Raw genomic sequence first — 25,383 nt, 5'->3', positions numbered from 1 at the left:
TTCAGTTGTTTTTGCTTCTTTCATCCCAACATGACCAAATATGATGTAAAATTATGCACAAAATGACTTAAAGGAAGGGAGGAATAGAACAAAAAAAGAAAAAAAAATACCAAAATGAAAAAGTAGTGAAAAGCTAAGAAAAAAAAGAGACAAAAGGAAGAGAAAAAAAGAAGGATACATTTTGAAAAAAGGCAGAAAAAAAGAAAAAAAAGAAATGCATATCTTGTGAATCATTCAATTCATTCAAAAGTGAAAAAGAAGGAGGGAAAATTCACACTTCCAGCAGTATCCTTTTGTTGTTTATTAACAGATTAACAGGATGGCCTCGGGGTGCTGTGTTGTAGTTTAGCAACAGCGGAGTGGATGACATCACACGCTAGGCCAAAAGTTGGACGTCCCTGCAGCAGATTGAAAACTTTGTGCCCAGGGTTACACCGCCTTGTGTTCAAGTAGATAGCGAGTCTCTGTCTCCCCTAACAGCGCTGAAGCCAGGTAGCTCCGCATTAGCGTCCGGGATGCTAGATGTCGATTCAATTCAGTGGTTCAACTGGTGTGCCTGGGCACATTGTGAGCTCAGTAGTTCAGTAGTTACCCACATTAGCTGTTAGCAGAACATCATTTTTTTCTTTTTATATACTGCTCATGAAGTCGTACATTAGATTTATGATCTATTTAGGATGGCATTGAATTATATCCAACAGAGTACAAATTGTCCCTAGGTGTGAATGAGCGAATGAGTCGTCTGTCCCCGTGTGCCCTGCGATTGGCTGGCAACCAGTTCAGGGTGTCCCCTGCCCACTGCCCGAAGATGGCTGGGATGGGCTCCAGCACCCCCGCGACCCTACTGAGGATAAGCGGTACGGCTAATGAGATGAGATGAGATGAGATGAGAGTAAACATACTATGTGTGCAGAGTTCCCCCTACACCTAACTGCTCACCCAAACAAATTGCTGTGTGTGCTTTGCTAGCGATTTTGGGTGTTTACAGTTTGTTCTGTGTCTTAACAGGGAACCTTCAATATTTAATGAGCTTCCAAATAAAGGATTTCTTGGCAACCTACAGCCAAAATGGGGTGATACCTTGAATGTAAACTATAGTTGAGTTGAGTAGTCTTTATATACAGGACCAAAACATTTGTTTTAATTTTCTTATGTTTTATTATTTATTTATAATGTATTTAATGACATGCAGGTGTATTACAAATAAGTAGTACTTACTATATACCTTTTCGTCAAATGTTTTTTATCTGGGGTACTGGAGATTTGGAATGCATTATCTTAATAGCACAGGTTTTTAAACTACAGTATTATTCCATTGTCTCCTCCCCCCGCATCCGCCCGCTACTCCACCTGACCAGCTTCAAGTCACGTCACACCAAAGGTTAATCTTTTTTTTTTTTTTGGCATGTGTATTTATCCCTATTGTTTAAGTATTACTTTCTAGATATTTATTCTAATGCAGAGGTGTCAAACAGGCGGCCCGCGGGCCAGATCAAGTCCACCAATGGTTCAAATCCGGCCCGCAAGACAACAGTGAGAGAAGCGCAAGAGGAAAATGAGCTGTAGTTTTAAATATTTCCACTGGATGTCACCAAAGCCAGTTAACACTTGGAAAACAATTGTGGTTGTATTTCTCCATTTTCTCTCTGACTCACTTCTTTTTTTATTTATTTCTCCCTCTTTTTCTTTCTCCCGTTCACTCTCTCTTTCCCTCTCTTTTTCTCTTTTCTCTATTTCTCTCTCACTCTCTCACTCTTTCTTTTTCTCTGTCTTGCTCTCTTTCTATTTTCTCTCCCCGATTTACACTTTAATTCGCTTTGTTTCTATTTTCTTTCTTTCTTTATGTTCGTTTTGCCAGAGATCAAATAGATCAAAGCCAGGAGAGAAAGCTTACCACGTGTTGTGAGTCATCATTTGATTCATATTTAGTTTCTTTTGTCTTTTATTAGCATATTGGGTATTGGAGTAATCCAAAAGTCATCAAAAGTAATCCAGTTAAAGTAACCCTACCCAACCCTGGTTTTGCCGGAGATCAAAGAGATCAAAGCCAGGAGAGAAAGCTTATCACGTGTTGTGAGTCATCATTTGATTCATATTGAGTTTCTTTTGTCTTTTATTAGCAAATTTGGTATTGGAGTAATCCAAAAGTCATTGAAAGTAATCAGGTTAAAGTAACGATACCCAATCCTGGTTTTGCCGGAGATCAAAGAGATCAAAGCCAGGAGACAAAGCATACCACGTGTTGTGAGTCATCATTTGATTCATATTTCGTTTCTTTTGTCTTTTATTAGCATATTTGGTATTGGAGTCATCCAAAAGTAATTGAAAGTAATCAGGTTAAAGTAACCCTACCCAACCCTGGTTTTGCCAGAGATCAAAGAGATCAGAGCCAGGAGACAAAGCTTACCACGTGTTGTGAGTCATCATTAGATTCCTATTTAGTTTCTTTTGTCTTTTATTAGCATATTTGGTATTGGAGTAATCCGAAAGTCATTGAAAGTAATCCTGTTAAAGTAACCCTACCCAACCCTGGTCGCATTTGATGTTAGTTTTGCCGGAGATCAAAGAGATCAAAGCCAGGAGAGAAAGCTTACCACGTGTTGTGAGTCATCATTAGATTCCTATTTAGTTTCTTTTGTCTTTTATTAGCATATTTGGTATTGGAGTAATCCGAAAGTCATTGAAAGTAATCCTGTTAAAGTAACCCTACCCAACCCTGGTCGCATTTGATGTTAGTTTTGCCGGAGATCAAAGAGATCAAAGCCAGGAGAGAAAGCTTACCACGTGTTGTGAGTCATCATTTGATTCATATTTAGTTTCTTTTGTCTTTTATTAGCATATTTGCTATTGGAGTCATCCAAAAGTCATTGAAAGTAATCCAGTTAAAGTAACCCTACCCAACCCTGGTTTTGCAAGAGATCAAAGAGATCAAAGCCAGGAGAGAAAGCTTACCACGTGTTGTGAGTCATCATTTGATTCATATTGAGTTTCTTTTGTCTTTTATTAGCATATTTGGTATTAGAGTAATCCAAAAGTCATTGAAAGTAATCCAGTTCAAGTAACCCTACCCAACCCTGGTTTTGCCGGAGATCAAAGCCAGGAGAGAAAGCTCACCATGTGTTGTGAGTCATCATTTGATTCATATTTAGTTTATTTTGTCTTTTACTAGCATATTGGGTATTGGAGTAATCCAAAAGTCATTGAAAGTAATCAAGTTAAAGTAACCCTACCCAACCCTGTTGTTGATGTTATTTTAGCTGCTGCTAAGAAGATCCCCCTCCCCTCGGACCCCCCAACATACCCTGAGTAGCTCCTCGCCAGACAGAGGCAAGGTCTTAAAAGTTATTTGCAGATGTTACAAGTTAGCCCCCAGCTTGAGTATTATTTTGTTGAGACAAACTTTGGCTTTCTTCTTGGTCCGTTGAGTGAGCCGTCACATTGGTCCCCTTGGGGGAATTAGCACATGTGCGCTCTCTATTCTCAAGGTTTTCTTACTTTTCACGACTCGTGAAGTGGAATAGGGCAGTATGAATTCAGATTCCGAAATCAGGGTTCGTACGGGTGCTTGAAATCCGGGAAAATGCACTAATACGATCCCAAAACTGTATGTACAGGGTTGGGTAGGGTTACTTTAACTTGATTACTTTCAATGACATTTGGATTACTCCCATACCAAATATGCTAATAAAAGACAAAAGAAACTAAATAGGAATACAATTATGACTCACAACACGTGGTAAGCTTCCTCTCCTGGCTTTGATCTCTTTGATCTCCGGCAAAACCAGGGTTGGGTAGGGTTACTTTAACTGGATTACTTTCAATGACTTTTGGATGACTCCAATACCAAATATGCTCATAAAAGACAAAATAAACTAAATATGAATCAAATGATGACTCACAAAACGTGGTAAGCTTTCTCTCCTGGCTTTGATCTCTTTGATCTCCGGCAAAACCAGGGTTGGGTAGGGTTACTTTAACTGGATTACTTTCAATGACTTTTGGATTACTCCAATACCAAATATGCTAATAAAAGACAAAAGAAACTAAATAGGAATAAAATGATGACTCACAAAACGTGGTAAGCTTCCTCTCCTGGCTTTGATCTCTTTGATCTCCGGCAAAACCAGGGTTGGGTAGGGTTACTTTAACTGGATTACTTTCAATGACTTTTGGATGACTCCAATACCAAATATGCTAATAAAAGACAAAAGAAACTAAATAGGAATAAAATGATGACTCACAAAACGTGGTAAGCTTCCTCTCCTGGCTTTGATCTCTTTGATCTCCGGCAAAACCAGGGTTGGGTAGGGTTACTTTAACTGGATTACTTTCAATGACTTTTGGATGACTCCAATACCAAATATGCTAATAAAAGACAAAAGAAACTAACTGTGAATCAAATGATGACTCACAACACGTGGTTAGCTTTCTCTCCTGGCTTTGATCTCTTTGATCTCCGGCAAAACTAACATCAAACGCGACAGAAACAAAATGAAAATAAATCCAAACAGCTTGCCAACATCATTTTTGCCGTTCCGTGTATTCCGTTACTCCCCAAGCCTGAACAAAATGTAGTCATTTGATTCCTATTTAGTTTCTTTTGTCTTTTAGTAGCATATTTGGTATTGGAGTAATCCAAAAGTCATTGAAAGTAATCAAGTTAAAGTAACCCTACCCAACCCTGGCCGTCACATGAAATCCGGGAAAATGCACTAATGCCATCCCAAAACTGGGGAATGGGCAACCGTCACATAGTGAAGTCGGCAGCTGCGATTGCAGTAGTTTGTATGGAGTTTTTATGTGAAGCGTCATCGCCCCCTACAGGTGCATTAGGGCAGGCGGGAGGGTGTTGTGTCAATAAAATATTGCTCAAAAACAGAAAATACAAACCATAGTTAAAAAGCGGAAATAATCCACGCACAGCATGGGAGAGTCAGCGCATTTCAGTCATATGAAAGCTAACTGACATGTAGCAATTATTATATATTATATACCACAGCCATATCCCCCTAGTGGGGGGTGGCTAGAGTTATTTCTGACTCTTTTTGGAGATTGATTTAGAGGAGGGGATTCCCAGCCCCCTCGCTCAACCCAACTGAGGTGTTGGGAGTCATTAGGTGACCAAACCCCCCAATTCCAACCCCAAGCAGGGAGGCAACGGGTAGGTATGACTCAACCTCCCAGTCTCGGGGCGGGCGCCACACCCCCAAGGCCACCGTATCTTGATCCAGTATCCAGTTTTTGCCCCATCTGTCTTGTCCTTGCTCCAGTCTCAAGTCTCCAGTCTCTGGTATCAATTCTAGCCATTTATTAATGTCAAAACTGAAGGTAGTGTTTCCCAATGGTAAATTATAATGGGAAGAACTTCCTGCAACTGAAAATATAAACTACCGTATTTTCCGCACTATAAGGCGCACCTAAAAGTCTTTTTTTTTTTCAAAAGCTGACCATACGGCTTATAATACAGTGCGCCTTATATATGGCTCAATATTAAATCGCAAAGTCTTGCAACTAAGGCAAGCAGCCGCTGACTCGATTTTCCCCCGAACACCAAGTTGTCCGCGGTGTATGCTGGGATTTATTTACCGGCGTTTCATTGGCTAACTAATGTGTCAATCATCATTTGAATCGATCACTATTGGCTAGAGTTATTCGGAGGTCAAGGGGCGGATCCTTTTTATCATTTACAGGCTGCCATTGGCTGAAGCGGCAAAACAAAGCCTGCAATTGGCCGAAAAAGATGAATGCGTATAGCACGTGGTTGACGGCATACAGAAAGCATTTTTTTACTATTCTGTATTTGTAGATATTTTATTCTCCTGGATTTACTAAACTCACAGAGATAAGAGGACCACGGCTGCACATTATTATGAACACGACTTCGGTGAGCTACTCCGGCTATATATTTTCCCTGTATCTTGTTTCAGACTGAACTCGATGTTTCTGTGGTAAGCGGTGCAGATAATGGATGGAATGGAGTGTCTATTTTTAAATTCAACTCAATTCCAAGTGTTTATTGTCATATGCACAGTAAAGTTGCGAGCGAAAAAGAAAATAGAAACTAAGGAATGGTTGGCATTTCTTGAATCCCAAGACTTTAACCGTCCGAATGATATTTGAAACGATGCATTTGAGTGACATCGTACGGACACCGCATCCGCACGTGTCTACGACACGTATTTGCTTCTTTGCGAGCTTTGGGAATGTTAAGGGGGTAATCAGTTGGACTGAACCATCTGACTGTTTTCTCGAAGTTCCCATCGTAGCGCCTTATAATTCGGTGCGCCTTATGTATGGAAGATATAGGACCAAAAACTATTTTTTGGGGGTGCGCCCTATAACCCGGTGCGCCCTATAGCGCGGAAAATACGGTACATATTACACTGGCATGAATCAATCAAGTCTATAGTTTGACATCATCGAGTGCTGCCTGAAATTCAAAATATGAAGAGAATTTGTTACGTGAACCAAACAGAGATAACAGTTAGGAAAATAGGGCACATAACTTACTTTCATTTTCTACGCCCCATCAGCAGCTAGTTTCATATTTGGTTAAGGATTTATCACATTTTCTGGTTCTTTTTCCTACAGGGAGCACTCAGTCACCTTAAACAGGAGGGCTATTGATTGTTTCACGCCAGATTTCCTCTTTTAGCGGAACTGGAACATGTTTAATTATGGCATTTATCTATCTATCTATCTATCTATCTATCTATCTATCTATCTATCTATCTATCTATCTATCTATCTATCTATCTATCTATCTATCTATCTATCTATCTATCTATCTATCTATCTATCTATCTATCTATCTATCTATCTATCTATCTAGACATCTAGACATCTATCTATCTAGACATCTAGACATCTATCTAGACATCTATCTATCTATCTATCTATCTATCTATCTAGACATCTATCTATCTAGACATCTAGACATCTGTCTAGACATCTAGACATCTGTCTAGACATCTATCTATATATCTCGACATCTATCCATCTATATCTATCGATCGATCTAGACGACTATCTAGACCTCTATCTAGACCTCTATCTAGACCTCTATCTATCTAGACATCTATTTATCTAAACACTTATCCATCTATCTAGACATCTAGACGTCTAACTAGATATCTATCTGGACATCCATCCATCCAGACATCTATTTATCCATCTAGACATCTAACTAGACATCTATCTATACATCTATCTATATATCTAGACATCTATCTATCTATTTATCTATGTATTGATTGATCGATCGATCTAGACATCTATCTTTCTATCCATCTGGACATCTATCTAGACATCTATCTATCTATCTATCTATCTATCTATCTATCTATCTATCTATCCATGGTATCTATCCGTCTATCTATGGTATCTATCTATCATTGGTATCTATCTATCTATCTATGGTATCTATGTTATCTATCTATCTATGGTATTGATCTATCTATCCATCTATCTATCTATGGTATCTATCTATCTATGGTTATCCATCTATCTATCTATGGTATATATGGTATCTATCTATCTATCTATCTATCTATCTATCTATCTATGGTATCTATGGTATATGTGGTATCCTTGGTATCTATGGTATCTATCTATCTATCCCTCTATCTATCCATCTATCTATCTATCTATCTATCTATCTATCTATGGTATCTATCTATTTATCTATGTATTGATTGATCGATCGATCTAGACAGCTATCTAGACATCTATCTAGACATCTATCCATCTATCCATCTAGACACCTATCTAGAAAGCTATCTATCTAGACATCTATCTATTGATACATCTATCCATCTAATCTAATCTAAATTGATTTCGTAATCCCGATTTGTGTGTGTGTCTTTGTATGTATTTGTATGTGACTTATTGGCTCTGAAATGGCTGAACCGATTTTCATGAAAATTTTGCAGAAACATGTTAACCATGGAAACGGAGCTTACGATGATCAAAACGTTTGAGGGAGCACACAAATGACTACCGTCCATTCATGGCCAAGAACAATCAACAATCATAATAAGTATTTAGAATAAGGAGGTGATTTAATCAAGTTAATCTGATTTCTAAACAGTTTTAATCCGCTTATTTACTGCACCGGCTCAAGTCATGTCGTCCAGGTTTTTAAAATACAGTATTATTTCGTTGTCTCCTTCCCATGCATCCACCCGCTACTCCATCTGACCAGTCACGTCACGTCACACCCGAAGTAAATCATATTTCATTTTTTCTTGACATGTATATTTATCTATAATGTCATGTCACACCAAACCGAACTTGAATTTTGCTTTAAATGTTGTAATATTTATAATGTATCTAATGACATGCAGGTATATTATAAATAAGTAGTACTTAATATATACCTTTTCGTCAAATGTTTTTATCAGGGTACTTGAGATTTGGAATGCATTATCTTAGTAGCACAGGTTTTTAAAATACAGTATTATTCCGTTGTCTCCTCCCCCTGCATCCACCCGCTACTCCATCTGACCAGCTCAAGTCACGTCACATCAAATATACGGTATTTTCCGCACTATAAGGCGCACCTAAAAGCCTTTATTTTTTTCAAAAGCTGACCATGCACCTTATAATACAGTGCGCCCTATATATGGATCAATATTAAATCGCAAAGTCTTCCAACTAACTTGCAGCCGCCGACTAGAATTTCCCGAAAACGCCAAGTAGTCCGCGGTGTATGATGGGATTTATTTAGCGGCGTTTCATTGGCTAACCAATGTGTCAATCATCATTTGAATCGATCACTATTGGCTAAAGTTATTCGGAGGTAAAGGGGGCGGATCCTTTTTATCATTTACAGGCTGGCATTGAGTGAAGCGGCAAAACAAAGCCTGCGATTGGCCGAAAAAGATGAATGTGTATAGCACGTGGTTTGACGGCATACAGAAAGCATTTTTTTACTATTCTGTATTTGTAAATATTTTATTCTCCTGGATTTACTACACTCACGGATATAAGAGGACCATGGCTGCACATTATTATTGAACACAATGACTTCGGTGAGCTACTCCGGCTATATATTGTCCCTGTATCTTGTTTCAGACTGAACTCGATGTTTCTGTGATAAGCGGTGCAGATAATGGATGGAATGGAGTGTCTATTTTTAAATGAAACTCAATTCCAAGTGTTTATTGTCATGGATACAGTAAAGTTGCGAACGAAAAAGAAAATAGAAACTAAGGAATGGTTGGCATTTCTCGAATCCCAAGACTTTAACCTTCCGAATGATGAAACGATGCATTTGAGTGACATCGTACGGACACCGCATCCGCACGTGTTCTCGACACGTCTTTGCAAGCTTTGGGAATGTTAAGGGGGTAATCAGTTGGACTGAACCATCTGACTGTTTTGTCCACGTTCCCATTGTAGCGCCTTATAATCCGGTGCGCCTTATCTATGGAAGATATAGGACCAAAAACTATTTTTTGGGGGTGCGCCCTATAACCCGGTGCGCCTTATAGTGCGGAAATACGGTAAATCGTATAGTGTATGTGTATTGTGTATTCTAGCCATTTATTCCACCTGGGAGGTGGAATGATGTCGTATCCCGAGGCTTTACAGTCTGGAAAAAAAGAAACATTTCAAGCTATGTGAATAGAAACATAAACAACACGGCTCAAACGATCACACGTGTCCCTACCGCAGAAAATCATTTTCCACCTCCATCTTGGAAAAAAAAGAGAAACCGTCTCTTAAAATGAATCTCTTTTGGTGATTGATTTCATTCTTTGCATAAATATTCAACCCCCCTTTTTTTTCTATCGGAGACATCACGGGTGAAGCCACTCCAAAATAGTTGAGTTTATTTTTGCTGCAAGGAGGCCTCCCAATGCATGAGAACCCGGCTCGCACCCTCCCATCCTGAGAATACATGGAAAGCATATACGAGAAGGGGAGAAATCAGCAACAGAGAAAAAAAAAACTCGAGTATTATTTGGAATATTTGTATCCGCCACTCCAGAGTCTTGAATTTGAGAAAGGGAAAAGGGAGAAAGAAAAAGAGAAAGAGAGAAGAGAGAGAGAAAGAGAGATAGAGAGAGGGGGGAAAGAAAGGGGAGGGAAGAAAGAGGGAGAAAGAAAAATGGGAAGAGAGAAGAGGGAAAGGAGAGAAGGGGAGAAAGAGAGAAGTGAAAAGGGAGAAAGAAAAAGAGAAAGAGAGAAGAGAGAGAGAAAGAGAGATAGAGAGAGGGGGGGAAAGAGGAGGGAAGAAAGAGGGAGAAAGAAAAATGGGAAGAGAGAAGGGGAGAAAGAGAGAAGGGAAAAGGGGGAAAGAAAAAAAGAGAAAGAGAGAAGAGAGAGAGAAAGAGAGATAGAGAGAGGGGGGAAAGAAAGGGGGGGAAGAAAGAGGGAAAAAGAAAAATGGGAAGAGAGAAGAGGGAAAGGAGAGAAGGGGAGAAAGAGAGAAGTGAAAAGGGAGAAAGAAAAAGAGAAAGAGAGAAGAGAGAGAGAAAGAGAGATAGAGAGAGGGGGGGAAAGAGGAGGGAAGAAAGAGGGAGAAAGAAAAATGGGAAGAGAGAAGGGGAAAAAGAGAGAAGGGGAGAAAGAGAGAAGGGGAGAAAGAGAGAAGGGAAAAGTTAGAAAGGAAAAGAGAAAGAGAGAAGAGAGAGAGAAAGAGAGATAGAGAGGGGGGGGAAAGAAATGGGAGGGAAGAAAGAGGGAGAAAGAAAAATGGGAAGAGAGAAGGGGAGAAAGAGAGAAGGGAAAAGGGGGAAAGAAAAAGAGAGAAAGAGAGAAGAGAGAGAGAAAGAGAGATAGAGAGAGGGGGAAAGAAACGGGAGGGAAGAAAGAGGGAGAAAGAAAAATGGGAAGAGAGAAGGGGAAAAAGAGAGAAGGGGAGAAAGAGAGAAGGGAAAAGGGAGAAAGAAAAAGAGAAAGAAAGAAGAGAGAGAGAGAGAGAGAGAGAGAGAGAGAGAGAGAGAGAGAGAGAGAGAGAGAGAGAAAGGAAAAAAGAAAGAGAGAGAGGAAAAAAGGTAAAAGGCCTGACAGAGAGAAAGAGACAAAGAACAAAGAAAAGGAGAGACAGAGAGAGTCTAACTTCCTTTTTTCCTTTTTTCTCTTTTCTCTTTCTATCTTCCTACCCTTCGCGCTTTCTTTTCTCTTTTCTCTCCTTCTGTCTTTCTATTTCTCTTGGGATTTCTTTCTTCCTCTCCCTTTCTTTTCCCCCTCTCTCACGCCTTTTTTCTCTTTTGTTTCTCACGCTCTCTCCCTCCTTCTCTTTTTCTTTGTCCCGCCCTCTCTCTTTTTCCCTCCTTCTTTTATTTATTTCTTTCTCCCTCTTTTTATTTCTCTTTAATCTACTCGTCCGGCCCCCTGACAGAATGCTTGTTCTATCCTGTGGCCCCCCAAGTTTGACACCCCTGCTATAAGAGAAGGACAGCACGAAGGTTCACCTGAAAGAAGGCCACCACCAGGTCCGCCAAGCACAAGTTGACCATGAAGACATGCATGGGCGCGTTGTGTTTCCTTCTCCTGAGCAGGACCCACAACACAAAACTGTTCCCCAGGGTGGTGAGGGCCAGGACCACCCCCAAAACCGCGATCTCCGCCCGGGCCAGACCCGGGTCCCTGACCCTGGGCGGGGGCACGGGGTAAGGGGTGGCGTCGGAGCCATTCTGAGGCCAGAACCCGAGGAGCGCTCCTCCTCCCCGGGAACCGTTGAGGCCGGCCAAATCCCAGGAGCGATTCGATAGGCTGAAAGTGTCCCGGTCCCTTTCCGCACTGACGCTTTCCATTCCTGCGACACAACACACGGGGGACGAAAGGGGGTCAGGAGAGCCCAAAAACGCCATTTAACAGAGAGTCATCAACACATCCCAGAAAATCATGCGTAGTTCCCTGCCCAGTCTTGTTTTTGTATGGCCAAAAACATGAGAAATGAATAAAACCATATGCTGGATGTATGGCAACAGAGAGGATAACCTTAGGAGGAATCATCAACGCAGCCATGAAAATCATGGGTAGTTCCCTACCCAGTCTTGTTTTTGTACGGCCAAAAACATGACAGATAAAAAAAAAAAACATATGCTGGGTGTACGGCAATAGACAGGCAAACCTTACGAGGAATCATCAACGCAGCCCAGAAAGTCATGGGTAGTTCCCTGCCCAGTCTTGTTTTTGTATGGCCAAAAATATTACAAATAAATGAAACCATATGCTGGGTGTACGGCAACAGACAGGCAAACCTTACGAGGAATCATCAACGCAGCCCAGAAAATCATGGGTAGTTCCCTGCCTAGTTTTGTTTTTGTATGGCCAAAAACATTACAAATAAATAAAACCGTATGCTGGGTGTACGGCAACAGACAGGATAACCTTACGAGGAATCATCAACGCAGCCCAGAAAACCATGGGTAGTTCCCTGCCCAGTCTTGTTTTTGTACAGCCAAAAACATGACAAATAAAAAAAAAAACATATGCTGGGTGTACGGCAACAGACAGGATAACCTTAGGAGGAATCATCAACGCAGGCCAGAAAATCATGGGTAGTTCCCTGCCCAGTCTTGTTTTTGTACGGCCAAAAACATGAGAAATGAATAAAACCATATGCTGGGTGTACGGCAATAGACAGGACAACCTTACGAGGAATCATCAACGCAGCCCAGAAAATCATGGGTAGTTCCCTGCCCAGTCTTGTTTTTGTACGGCCAAAAACATGAGAAATGAATAAAACCATATGCTGGGTGTACGGCAATAGACAGGACAACCTTACGAGGAATCATCAACGCAGCCCAGAAAATCATGGGTAGTTCCCTGCCCAGTCTTGTTTTTGTACGGCCAAAAACATGACAGATAAAAAAAAAAAACATATGCTGGGTGTACGGCAATAGACAGGCAAACCTTACGAGGAATCATCAACGCAGCCCAGAAAGTCATGGGTAGTTCCCTGCCCAGTCTTGTTTTTGTACGGCCAAAAACATGAGAAATGAATAAAACCATATGCTGGATGTATGGCAACAGAGAGGATAACCTTACGAGGAATCATCAACGCAGCCATGAAAATCATGGGTAGTTCCCTACCCAGTCTTGTTTTTGTACAGCCAAAAACATTACAAATAAAAAAAACATATGCTGGGTGTACGGCAATAGACAGGACAACCTTAGGACGAATCATCAACGCAGCCCAGAAAATCATGGGTAGTTCCCTGCCCAGTCTTGTTTTTGTACGGCCAAAAACATGACAAATAAAAAAAAAAACATATGCTGGGTGTACGGCAATAGACAGGACAACCTTACGACGAATCATCAACCCAGCCCAGAAAATCATGGGTAGTTCCCTGCCCAGTCTTTATTTTTGTACGGCCAAAAACATTACAAATAAAAATAAACATATGCTGGGTGTACGACAATAGACAGGATAACCTTAGGAGGAATCATCAGGGCAGGCCAGAAAATCATGGGTAGTTCCCTGCCCAGTCTTGTTTTTGTACGGCCAAAAACATGACAAATAAAAAAAAACATATGCTGGGTGTACGGCAACAGACAGAACAACCTTACGACGAATCATCAACGCAGCCCAGAAAATCATGTGTAGTTCCCTGCCTAGTCTTTTTTTTGTATGGCCAAAAATATTACAAATAAATAAAACCGTATGCTGGGTGTACGGCAACAGACAGGACAACCTTACGAGGAATCATCAACGCAGCCCAGAAAATCATTTGTTTATTTTTGGACTGTGGACTTTAATGAAGGACATTTCGTTTCAATCGCGGGACTTGAAGTCGGGTTTGGGTCGATTTTCTGTTTGTGTTACATGTTTAAATGTGGGCGCATGCGGCTTATATACAGGTGCGGCTTGTGTATGGACAAAATCGGTTTTCCTCTTAAAATGTGGTGGGTGCGGCTTATAATCAGGTGCGCTCTATAGTCTGGAATTTACGGTAGTTTGATCATCAAAATCAATACATGGCACAAAAAAATTGCTGTTGCAGATCAATTTAGCCAGCTATTTTTAAAAAAACGTTTTTATGGCCGGACATTTGAATGAATGAATGAAAACTTTATTCGAACAATAAAAAAAAAAAAAACCATAACTCAACAGCAAAAAAATGTGATAAGTATGTTCGAAAAGGGCAGCACGGCGGCGCAGTAGTTAGCGCATGTGCGGCACAGTTCATGTCTTGGGAACCTCCTGCGTGGGTTCAAATCCAGCTCCAGACTTCCTGTGCGGAGTTTGTATGTTCTCCCCGTGCTTGCGTGGGTTTCCTCCGGGCACTCCGGTTTCCTCCCACGTTCCAAAAACATGCATTTCAGGTGACTTGGCTGGTCTAAATTGTCCCTAGGTGGGAATGAGCGAGTGAGTTGTCTGTCCCTGTGTGCCCTGCGATTGGCTGGCAACCAGTTCAGGGTGTCCCCTGCCCACTGCCTGGAGATGGCTGGGATGGGCTCCAGTACCCCCGCGACCCTAATGAGGATAAGCGGTATGGCTAATGAGATGAGATGAGGAGATGATTTTCATATGGCAGCACGACGGTGCAGTGGTTAGCGCGTGTGCGGCACAGTTCTCATGAGGTCATGAGATTAAACCCCCTGTGTGGAGTTTGCATGTTCTCCCCATGCTTGCGTGGGTTTCCTCCGGGCACTCTGGTTTCCTCCCACATTCCAAAAAACATGCATTTCAGGTGAATTGGCCGGTCCAAATTGTCCCTAGGTGGGAATGAGCGAGTGACTTGTCTGTCCCCGTGTGCCCTGCGATTGGCTGGCAACCAGTTCAGGGTGTCCCCTGCTCACTGCCCGATGATTGCTGGGATGGGCTCCAGCACCCCCGCGACCCTACTGAGGATAAGCGGTGAGATGAGATGTTCGAAAAGGGGTAGTAAGAAGCAAATGCTTATATTCCGGATTCTTCGAGGGGTTTATTTTCCCTTTCATACTTTCTCAAGGTTGACGGAAACATTTTCCCTTTCTTCACCTCCCGTTCACGTTCCCGTCTTGTTTTCCCGGTGTCTCCGCTCCGTCGCAATAAAACCTCTGTTTGTTTTTCCGGGCTTATAAATAAATGTCTGGAGAGTGGCCAGAGAGGAATGACGTGACAATGGGGAGAAAGGACGGGAGAGTTCACGGGAGGAGAACAAAAAAAAGAGATAAGGTCCAAGAGTCGGGGACGGGAGAACAGGACGGCCGTGCTGAGAAGTGCAGAAATCGGATGCGCTTGGAATGGGTTTTGGGTTATTCTGGTTCACAGGTGTCAAACAGGCGGCCCGCGGGCCGGATCGGGCCAGGTAAGGGATTGAATCCGGCCCGCGAGACAAGACTCGGAGAAGCGCAAGAGAAAAACAAGCTGCAGGTTGAAATATGTTGATTTGATTTGGGCAAAGCCAGGTGCCTCGAACAAAGACACTGTACTTGTATTTATTTCTCTCTCTCTCTCTCGCTCCCTTGCTCTCTCGCTCTCTTTTCCACCCCTTTTCTATCTCTCTGTCTCTCTCTCTCTCTCTCTCTCTTTGCCACCCCTTTTCTCTCTCTCTCTCGCTCTCTCTCTCTCTCTCTTTTCCACCCCTTGTCTCTCTCTCTGTCCCTCTCCATCTCTTTTCCACACCTTTTCTCTCTCTCTGTCTGACTGTCTCTCTCTCTTTTCCACCCCTTTTCCCTCTCTCCATCTCTCTCTTTCCCATTTCCACACATTTTCTCTCTCTCTCTCTCTCTCTCTCTCTCTCTCTCTCTCTCTTTGCCACCCCTTTTCTCTCTCTCTCTCTCTTTTCCACCCCTTTTCTATCTCTCTGTCTCTCTCTATCTATTTTCTACACCTTTTCTCTCTCTCTGTCTGTCTGTCTCTCTCTCTTTTCCACCCCTTTTCCCTCTCTCTATCTCTCTCTTTCCCATTTCCACACATTTTCTCTCTCTCTCTCTCTCTCTCTCTCTCTCTCTTTTCCACCCCTTTTCCCTCTCTCTCTCTCTCTCTCTCTCTCTCTCTCTCTCTCTCTCATTCTCTTTTCCACCCCTTTTCCCTCTCTCTCTCTCTCTCTCTCTCTCATTCTCTTTTCCACCCCTTTTCCCTCTCTCTCTCTCTCTCTCTCTCTCTCTCTCTCTCTCTCTTTTCCACCCCTTTTCCCTCTCTCTTTTCTCTTTCACTGTCCATACCCTTTGCGCTTTCTTTTATCTTTTCTCTCCTTTCTATTTCTCTTTGGATTTCTTTCTTCCTCTCACTTTCTTTTCCCCCTCTCTTACAACGTTTTATCTTTTGTTTGTCACTCTCTCTCCCTCTCTCTCTTTTTCCTTCTTCGTGCCGCCCTCTCTCCTTTTCCCTTCCCTCTTTCTCTTATTTATTTATCTCTCTTTTTCTTTCTCTTTAATCTACTAGTCCGGCCCCCGACAGAAAGTTTTTTCTATCGTGTGGCCCCCGAGTTCAAATGAGTTATTCGAGTTATTTTACTTGTATTTCTTAGATTATTTCTATTGCTTCAATTTCTTCTTCGAGTTCTTCTCGTTCTAGGTCTTCTTGCGATTGATTTTCTTATTCTCTCAGCGCTTGTAGTTTTTGTAGTTCTATTTCTTCTTGGTCTTCTATTTCTTCTTCTAGTTCTTTCCCTGGTTCTTATTCTTGTTCTTCAATTTATTTTTCTTGCTCTTTTTGTTCTATGTCATGATTACCGATATGCACCACCTGTTCCCGCTCCTTTGGCTCCTGCCTCAGACTCCGATTGGCTCCTGGTCACTATTCAAAACCCTCGTCTATTCGTCACCTGTTGTCAGTCCGTCTGCAAACCTGAGTCTATGCTAGGCAAGCTTTTCCGCCCTGACTCACTCCTGTTTTGGCTGTTTCCCGGCTTCGACCCGTTTTTTTTTCTAATCTCGACCACGTTTACTTTTCTCTCCTGGCTTTCGACGCGTTCCTGATCATGACCACGTTTTTTGTTCTTCCGTCCCAGCTGCTGACCTGTTTTTTTTCCCGTTCTCGACACCGCCGTTGCTCGCCACGGAAGTGCCACTTCGTTCGGAGCGACCTGCTCCCCGCGATCACCGGATCGTGTCTTCCCAATAAAACTGAGAGAAACGTTACGCGAGTGGGTTCTTCCTCCGTTCTGGTCCTGACATTCTAGTCCTTGCGCTCTCACTATATCTTCTCATTCTCCTAGTTCTATATTCTTCTTGTTGTTCCTAATCGGAGACGACGGGAGGACATGGAGGACGGTGCCGAGATTTGGAGATAGGATGCTGAGAAGGGCAGAAACGGGACGTGCTTTTAATGGATTTTAGCTTGGGAGCTGTCGTTTTCCCAGCGGAGTTTCATGGCTTCATCCAAGCCGTAAATTATCGGGATTACGGGAAGAACAGCCAGTTCTATTGAACTTCTTGATGTGAAGGATGCAGATCCAGAAAAATGGCAAAGTTTGTTGAGTCCAGTTGAATGCACAAAACAAAAATACAAACAATTCTTATTCAAACTCCAAAAAACGGAATTTATGTTTTGTATAAACTGGGAGAACTTGATTGAGGCATTTGGTGGTGAACGGATTATTAAATGATTACATTTGTTGCCCTGTATTTGTTCTCCCCTTCTTGTCCTCCCTTTTTTCTAGTTCTTTTAGTTCTTCTTCTAATTCTTCTCTAGTTTTTTTCTCTTCTAGTTCTTTTTCTAGTTCTTCTTAGCTCTTATTCTTGTATTGTTCTAGGTTCTTCTTCTTGATATTCTAGTTTCTCTTTTGGTTGTTCTAGATCTTATTCTTCTAAATGTGTTGCTCTGTATTTCTTCTTCCCTTCTTGTCCTCCCTTTTTTTAAAGTTTTTTTAGTTCTTCTTTTTGAGTTCTTACCTTCTTGTTTTTGATCTTCTAATTCTTCTCTAGTTTTATGGATTAATTTTGTGATTGCGTTACATGTTATAATGTGGGCGCATGCGGCTTATATACAGGTGCGGCTTGTGTAAGTACAAAAGCGGTTTTCCTCTTAAAATGTGGTGGGTGCGGCTTATAATCAGGTGCGCTTTATAGTCCGGAAATTACGGTATTATAATTATTGATATCTAAACTCTGACTACCCCTTTTCGAACATGTTATGTAACATAATTTTGTTGTTGACTCATTGTTTTTGTCCCGTTTCTTTTTTTAATGTTCAAAATAAAAGTTTTCATTCATCCATTCATATTGTCTTTGGCTGATTAGTGGTTGATCTCTAATGTATATTTACCGTATTTTCCGCACTATAAGGCGCACCTAAAAGTCTTAATTTTTTTCAAAAGCTGACCGTGCGCCTTATAATACAGTGCGCCTTATATATGGATCAATATGAAGTCGCAAAGTCTTGCAACTAATGCAAGCAGCCGTCGACTAGATTTTACCCCGGACGCCAAGTAGTCCGCGGTGTATGCTGGGATTTATATACTGGCGTTTCATTGGCTAACCAATGTGTCAATCATCATTTGAATCAGTCACTATTGGCTAAAGTTATTCGGAGGTAAAGGGGCGGATCCTTTTTATCATGTACAGGCTCGCATAGGCTAAAGGGGCGAAACAAAGCCTGCAATTGGCCGAAAAAGATTAATGTAAATAGCTTGTTAGGTTGACGGCATAGAGAAAGCGTGTTTTACTATTCTGTATTTGTAAATATTTTATTCTCCTGGATTTACTCCACTCACGGATATAAGAGGAACATGGTTGCACATTATTATTGAACACAACGACTTCGGTGAGCTACTCCGGCTATATATTTTCCCAGTATCTTGTTTCAGAGTGATATTGAGGTTTCTGTGATGGGTCTTTTTTTAAATTCAACTCAATTCCAAGTGTTTATTGTCATGTATATAATAAAGTTGCGAGCGAAAAAGAAAATAGAAACTAAGGAATGGTTGGCATTTCTTGAATCCCAAGACATGAACCTTCCGAATGATATTTGGAATGTTAAGGGGGTAATAAGTTGGACTGAACCATCTGACTGTTTTGTCGACGTTCCCATTGTAGTGCCTTATAATCCGGTGCGCCTTATGTATGGAAAATATAGGACCAAAAACAATTTTTTGGGGGTGCGCCCTATAACCCGGTGCGCCTTATAGTGCGGAAAATACGGTACTCGTTTTGTATATTTTGATGAATTTTTCTTCCCATGCACTCGTTTTTTTCCCTACTCCCCCCACTCTAGGGTTGACTTTCCATCCCCACGCTATCATCTGAACAGCCGGGTTAAAAATAAGGAGGCGAAAGTGCCCTAATAATAGCGAGGAGGGGGTCTGGCACCCCCACTGGGACTCCACCGCTACCCTCCCGCCCAATTAGCCGCTAATAGCGCCTCGTGAGCGATTGTCAAGTGTGGCCTCTGGCTTTGATGGAGGAATGCGTGAGAAGCCCCCCCCAAGGGGACCTCAAAGACCCCCACTCGAGGACCTCAAGGACCCACACCCCACAGAGGCGGAACCGAGTCCAACATTCCTTCCGATCTGGTCCGGAGATATGAGCTAATGATGGATCTGTTGCTATGACTTGCGGCGATTGTTCCACGGACAGACTGAGGAGGTCGTTTCTTCCTCATGCCATGAGGCTCTTTAACTCCACCCGGGGGAGTAAAAGCCCAAATTAAACCCCGCCCCCACATTTACATATTACCCTATTTTTAAAACAGTGTGTATTTTCCGTAGCACTGTTTAAATACTCTATAGCAAAACGTTATATTGGGTATTTCTGTATTCTATTTCTTTTCTTTTATTATTATTTTATTTTTCAACACAAGGATACTGCTGGAAGTCTGAATTTCTCTACGGGGATGGATAAAGTATCTATCTATCTATCTATCTATCTATCCATCTAGACATCTATCTATTTAGACATCCATCTAGAAATCTATCTACCTAGACACCTATCAATCTATCTACCTATCTAAACAGCTATCTAGACATCTATCTATCTATCTATCTCTATCTCTCTATCTCTCTATATCTCTAGACATCCATCTACACATGTATATAGACATCTATCTATCTAGACATCTATCTATCTAGACATCTATCAATCTATCTACCTACCTATCTATCAATGGTATCTATGGTATCTATCTACACAAGGATACTGCTGGAAGTCTGAATTTCCCTACGGGGATAAATAAAGTATCTATCTATCCATCTATCTATCCATCTATCTCTATATCCATCTCTCTATCTCTCTATCTACAAATCTATCTATCTAGACATCCATCTATCTATCTAGACATCTATCTAGAAATCTATCTATCTAGACGTCTATCTAGACATCTATCAATCTATCCATCTATCCATCTATCCATCTATCTCTCTATCTATCTCTCTATCTCTCTAGACATCTATCTATCTATCTCTATATCTATCTCTCTATCTCTCTATCTTGACATCTATCTAGAAATCTATCTATCTAGACATCTATCAATCTATCTACCTATGTACCTACCTATCTATCTATCTATCTAGACATCTATCTATCTAGACATCTACTATCTAGACATCTATCTAGAAATCTATCTATCCAGACGTCTATCTAGACATCTATTTATCAATCTATCCATCTATCTATCTATTTATCTCTCTATCTATCTCTCTCTATCTATCTAGACATCTATCTAGACATCTATCTAGAAATCTAGAAATCTATCTACCTATCTACCTACCTATCTATCTATCCATCTATGGAATCTATCTATGGTATTTATGGTATCCATTTATGGTATCTATCTATCTATCCATCTATTTATCTACCTATCTATCTATCTATCTATCTATCTATCTATCTATCTATCTTGTCCACAACGTGAGGTGAAAGACCGCTTTATGAGATTTTTTAATGATTTGCTTTGAGGATGCAAAGGGGTCTTCGTTTCATTAAAGTAACTCCAGGCCTCTTTATTTGAAGTTTGCGAGACACCACAAAGGATTCTTTATGCTTCTTATAGCGCTACCTCGGAGTCTACGTCTATATAACCACATGATTGACTTCGAATGGGTCTTTTTTTGTCGAGAAGCACAAGACAGCAATAATCAGGAGAAGCAGTAAACCTTGACGGAGCCGTGCTCATAAACATTTGTTTGAGGAGATTAAGCACTCAGGTTCTACTGTTTTCTACATCAAATAAGATCCCAAAATTGATATTTTTGAAAATATACTTTTAATCCAGGTGTTAGCCGATCATTTCCAAACACTAGGGGGTTAAAGCACACTTAAACACACTTTTTTCCAAGGCAGAAATGCACCAAAGGTTTCATGCAAGGTTCATCCACAGTCCTTTAATCTTCAGTTCAACAGTTGTCATCAGCTGCCTCTCATTCTGAGTTTCAATCTCCTTGTTCGATGGTTCAATCTAGCACATTTGGTTCCAGGCCAAAAGTTCACCGAAAGATACATGCAAGGCTGTTCTTTAAACTTAAGTTCAACAGCAGTGACAATATCCCCCGCCAACCTGTCATCAGTCTCCCCTCGTTTCATGTTTTATTCAAACACATTTGGCTCCGATGCAGGAACTGAATGTTATGAGTAATGTACATTCACTGTCCTTTAATCTTCAGTTCTACAGCGTTGATAATCTCTCCTCATTCGCCCCGCCCTCAGCTTCCCTTATTTCCAAGGCCTCATTTAAAACATTTGGCTCCAATGCAGTCACAGAATGCCATGGGCAATGCCCATCCAGTGTCCTTTAATCTTAAGTTCAACAGCGATGATAATCTCCTTATCTGCCCCGCCCTCAGCCTCCCTTATTTTCAAGGTGTAATTAATGTAAAAAAAAAAGTATCTCCAATGCAGGATCAGAATGCCATGGACAATGCACATCCAGGGTCCTTTAATCTTCAGTTCAACATAGGTGACAATCTACCATCCTGTGTCCACAGCTGCCTATTGTTCAATGTTTAATCAACACACTTGGTTTCAATGGAGTAGCTCACCGAGAGTCACATGCAAGGTGCATCTACTGTCCTTTAATCTTCAGTTCAACAGCAGTAATGATCTCCTCACCCACACCGTCCTCAATCTCCCCTTTTTTGTGTTTTAATGGAACACACTTGGCTCCATTGCAAAAACTCCTTGAAAGTTACTCATAAATTGCCTCCACTGTCCTTTAATCTTCAGTTCAACAGCGTTGACAATCTCCTTATCTGCCCCGCCCTCAGCCTCCCTGGTTTTCAAGGTGTAATTAATGTAAAAAACATGAAAACAGTATCTCAAACATTAATAAACAGTATCTCCAATGCAGGATCAGAATGCCATGGGCAATGCCCATCCAGGGTCCTTTAATCTTCAGTTCAACATAGGTGACAATCTACCATCCTGTGTCCACAGCTGCCTATTATTCTATGTTTAATCAACCCACTTGGTTTCAATGGAGTAGGTCACCGAGAGTCACATGCAAGGTGCATCTACTGTCTTTTAATCTTCAGTTCAACAGCAGTAATGATCTCCTCGCCCACACCGTCCTCAATCGCCCCTTTTTTGTGTTTCAATTGAACACACTTGGCTCCATTGCAAAAACTCCTTGAAAGTTACTCATAAATTGCCTCCACTGTCCTTTAATCTTCAGTTCTACAGCGTTGATAATCTCCTCATCCGCCCCGCCCTCAGCTTCCCTTATTTCCAAGGCGTCATTTAAAACATTTGGCTCCAATGCAGTCACAGAATGCCATGGGCAATGCCCATCCAGTGTCCTTTAATCTTCAGTTCAACAGCGTTGATAATCTCCTTATCTGCCCCGGCCTCAGCCTCCCTTATTTTCAAGGTGTAATTAATGTAAAAAAAAAGGATCTCCAATGCAGGATCAGAATGCCATGGACAATGCCCATCCAGGGTCCTTTAATCTTCAGTTCAACATAGGTGACAATCTACCATCCTGTGTCCACAGCTGCCTATTATTCTATGTTTAATCAACCCACTTGGTTTCAATGGAGTAGGTCACCGAGAGTCACATGCAAGGTGCATCTACTGTCTTTTAATCTTCAGTTCAACAGCAGTAATGATCTCCTCGCCCACACCGTCCTCAATCGCCCCTTTTTTGTGTTTCAATTGAACACACTTGGCTCCATTGCAAAAACTCCTTGAAAGTTACTCATAAATTGCCTCCACTGTCCTTTAATCTTCAGTTCAACAGCGTTGATAATCTCCTTATATGCCCCACCCTCAGCCTCCCTTATTTTCAAGGTGTAATTAATGTAAAAAAAATGTATCTCCAATGCAGGATCAGAATGCCATGGGCAATGCCCATCCAAGGTCCTTTAATCTTCAGTTCAACATAGGTGACAATTTACCATCCTGTGTCCACAGCTGCCTATTGTTCTATGTTTAATCAACACACTTGGTTTCAATGGAGTAGCTCACCGAGAGTCACATGCAAGGTGCATCTACTGTCCTTTAATCTTCAGTTCAACAGCAGTAACAATCTCCTCGCCCACACCGCCCTCAATCTCCCCTTTTTTGTGTTTTAATTGAACACACTTGGCTCCATTGCAAAAACTCCTTGAAAGATACTCATAAATTGCCTCCACTGTCCTTTAATCTTCAGTTCAACAGCGTTGATAATCTCCTTATCTGCACCGCTCTCAGCCTCCCTTATTTTCAAGGTGCAATTAATGTAATTTTTTTTATCTCCAATGCAGGATCAGAATGCCATGGGCAATGCACATCCAGGGTCCTTTAATCTTCAGTTCAACATAGGTGACAATCTACCCTCCCGTGTTCACTACTGCCTATTGTTCTATGTTCCAAATTAACACAATTGGTTTCAATGGAGTAGCTCACCGTACATCACATGCAAGGTGCATCTACTGTCCTTTAAGCTTCAGTTCAACAGCAGTGACGATCTCCTCGCCCACACCGTCCTCAATCTCCCCTTTTTTGTGATCCAATGGAACACACTTGGCTCCATTGCAAAAACTCATTGAAAGTTACTCGTAAATTGCCTCCACTGTCCTTTAATCTTCAGTTCAACAGCGTTGATTAACTCCTTATCTGCCCTGCCCTCAGCCTCCTTTATTTTCAAGGTGTAATTAAAGTAATTTTTTTTTATCTCCAATGCAGGATCAGAATGCCATGGGCAATGCCCATCCAGTCAATATATTTTGCCCCCATTTTTGAGCACTTAATTTGGTAATATGCAATAAAATAAGTGTCATGGTTCAGTGCCTGCAAAACCTCCCTTCTCCAAGAGATGGCAGCATTACCCCATTTTCCATCCGACCCTTTTCGAAGGCGTCATTTAATTAAAGCAATATATTTTGCTCCCTTTGTCAAATACTTAACTCTACTACCTCAAAAGCAGATAAGTAGTATATAAAACGAAAAAAATAATACTTCAAATAAAAAATAATGATGTGCTTTATGTTTTTATTTTTTACAGTGCAATCTTAAACCGCTTTGTTAAACAAATTAAGTTATTAAATGTACTCTGCTACTTTAATTAGTACATAAAAAGTAGAGAAAAATCTACTGCCACCTACTGATAGGGATGATTATTACAGTTCCTCGTCTGAAGAGTGCAAGAATACTGAATAATGGCCTGATTTATGTCGTTTAACATGTTATATTGTACATCTCATTAGCTGCACCGCTTATCCTCAGTAGGGTCGCGGGGGTGCTGGAGCCCATCCCAGCAATCATCGAGCAGTGGGCAGGGGACAGAACTGGTCGCCAGCCAATCGCAGGGCACACGGGGACAGACAACTCGCTCACACCTAGGGACAATTTGGACCGGCCAATTCACCTGAAATGCATGTTTTTGGAATGTGGGAGGAAACCGGAGTGCCCGGAGGAAACCCACGCAAGCACGGGGAGAACATGCAAACCCCGCACAGGAAGTCCGGTAGCTGGATTTGAACCCACACAGGAGGTTCCCAAGACCTTAGAACTGTGCCTGCACACGCGCTAACGTTAATGATCATTTTGTTGTGAGACACTGAGTTGCTCGACGTGAATGAGGTTTATTATCAAAATAGTGTCACGAGGTGGAACCGGACCAGAACGGAGGCAGGAAGTAGGAAGGGAGAACTCAATTGCGTTGACAATCATAACTTTTATTTAACAAAATAAAAGTCGTCCTAAACTCCGGGACAAAACAGAACAAAAACATTCCTACACTCAGAATGGGCAAGTACAGGTTTCCTCCGACTCAAACTAAACAGGACAGGGCATAACAGAACGGAAAAGGTGTAATGAGCCAGCACCCGCGAAACCCACAACTCAGCCTTAAGTAGCAGACGCGCAAATTAGCTGATCTACTTTAGCTGGTGCCCAGGGGGCGGAGCCAGCCCGTCGCCACGGCGACCATGCTGGCCATGACAAAAAGTTCGAAAATGAAGTCGCTTGGACGTTCACTGTTGAAAGAAAAAATACATGCAAATAGAATTAAGTAGAATTTTCTTATTCAATTATTAATTCATTTTCTGCGTTCAATTATTGTTGGTAATATACCGATTAAAAGGG

The 25,383-nt window shown here is 41.5% G+C and overlaps 1 protein-coding gene across 1 annotated transcript in view; it reads right to left on the bottom strand.

The window, feature by feature from the left end:
- The window catches only part of LOC148368479 (vasopressin V2 receptor-like), an 87,577-nt gene that overhangs the window by 31,306 nt on the left and 30,888 nt on the right, over nt 1–25,383 (bottom strand). Inside the window, exon 2 of the mRNA XM_088329747.1 lies at nt 11,424–11,767. Coding sequence (XP_088185873.1) covers nt 11,424–11,765 — 342 coding nt within the window. The 5' untranslated portion in view covers nt 11,766–11,767. The remainder of the gene's footprint in view (nt 1–11,423; nt 11,768–25,383) is intronic.

Source organism: Urocampus carinirostris, chromosome 3 (assembly GCF_059441175.1).
Source record: "Urocampus carinirostris isolate Australia breed hairy pipefish chromosome 3, RoL_Ucar_1.0, whole genome shotgun sequence".
Classification (NCBI taxonomy): domain Eukaryota; kingdom Metazoa; phylum Chordata; class Actinopteri; order Syngnathiformes; family Syngnathidae; genus Urocampus; species Urocampus carinirostris.
The sequence above is the reverse complement of the archived record's forward strand: the minus strand, read 5'-3'. Positions and strand labels throughout refer to the sequence as shown.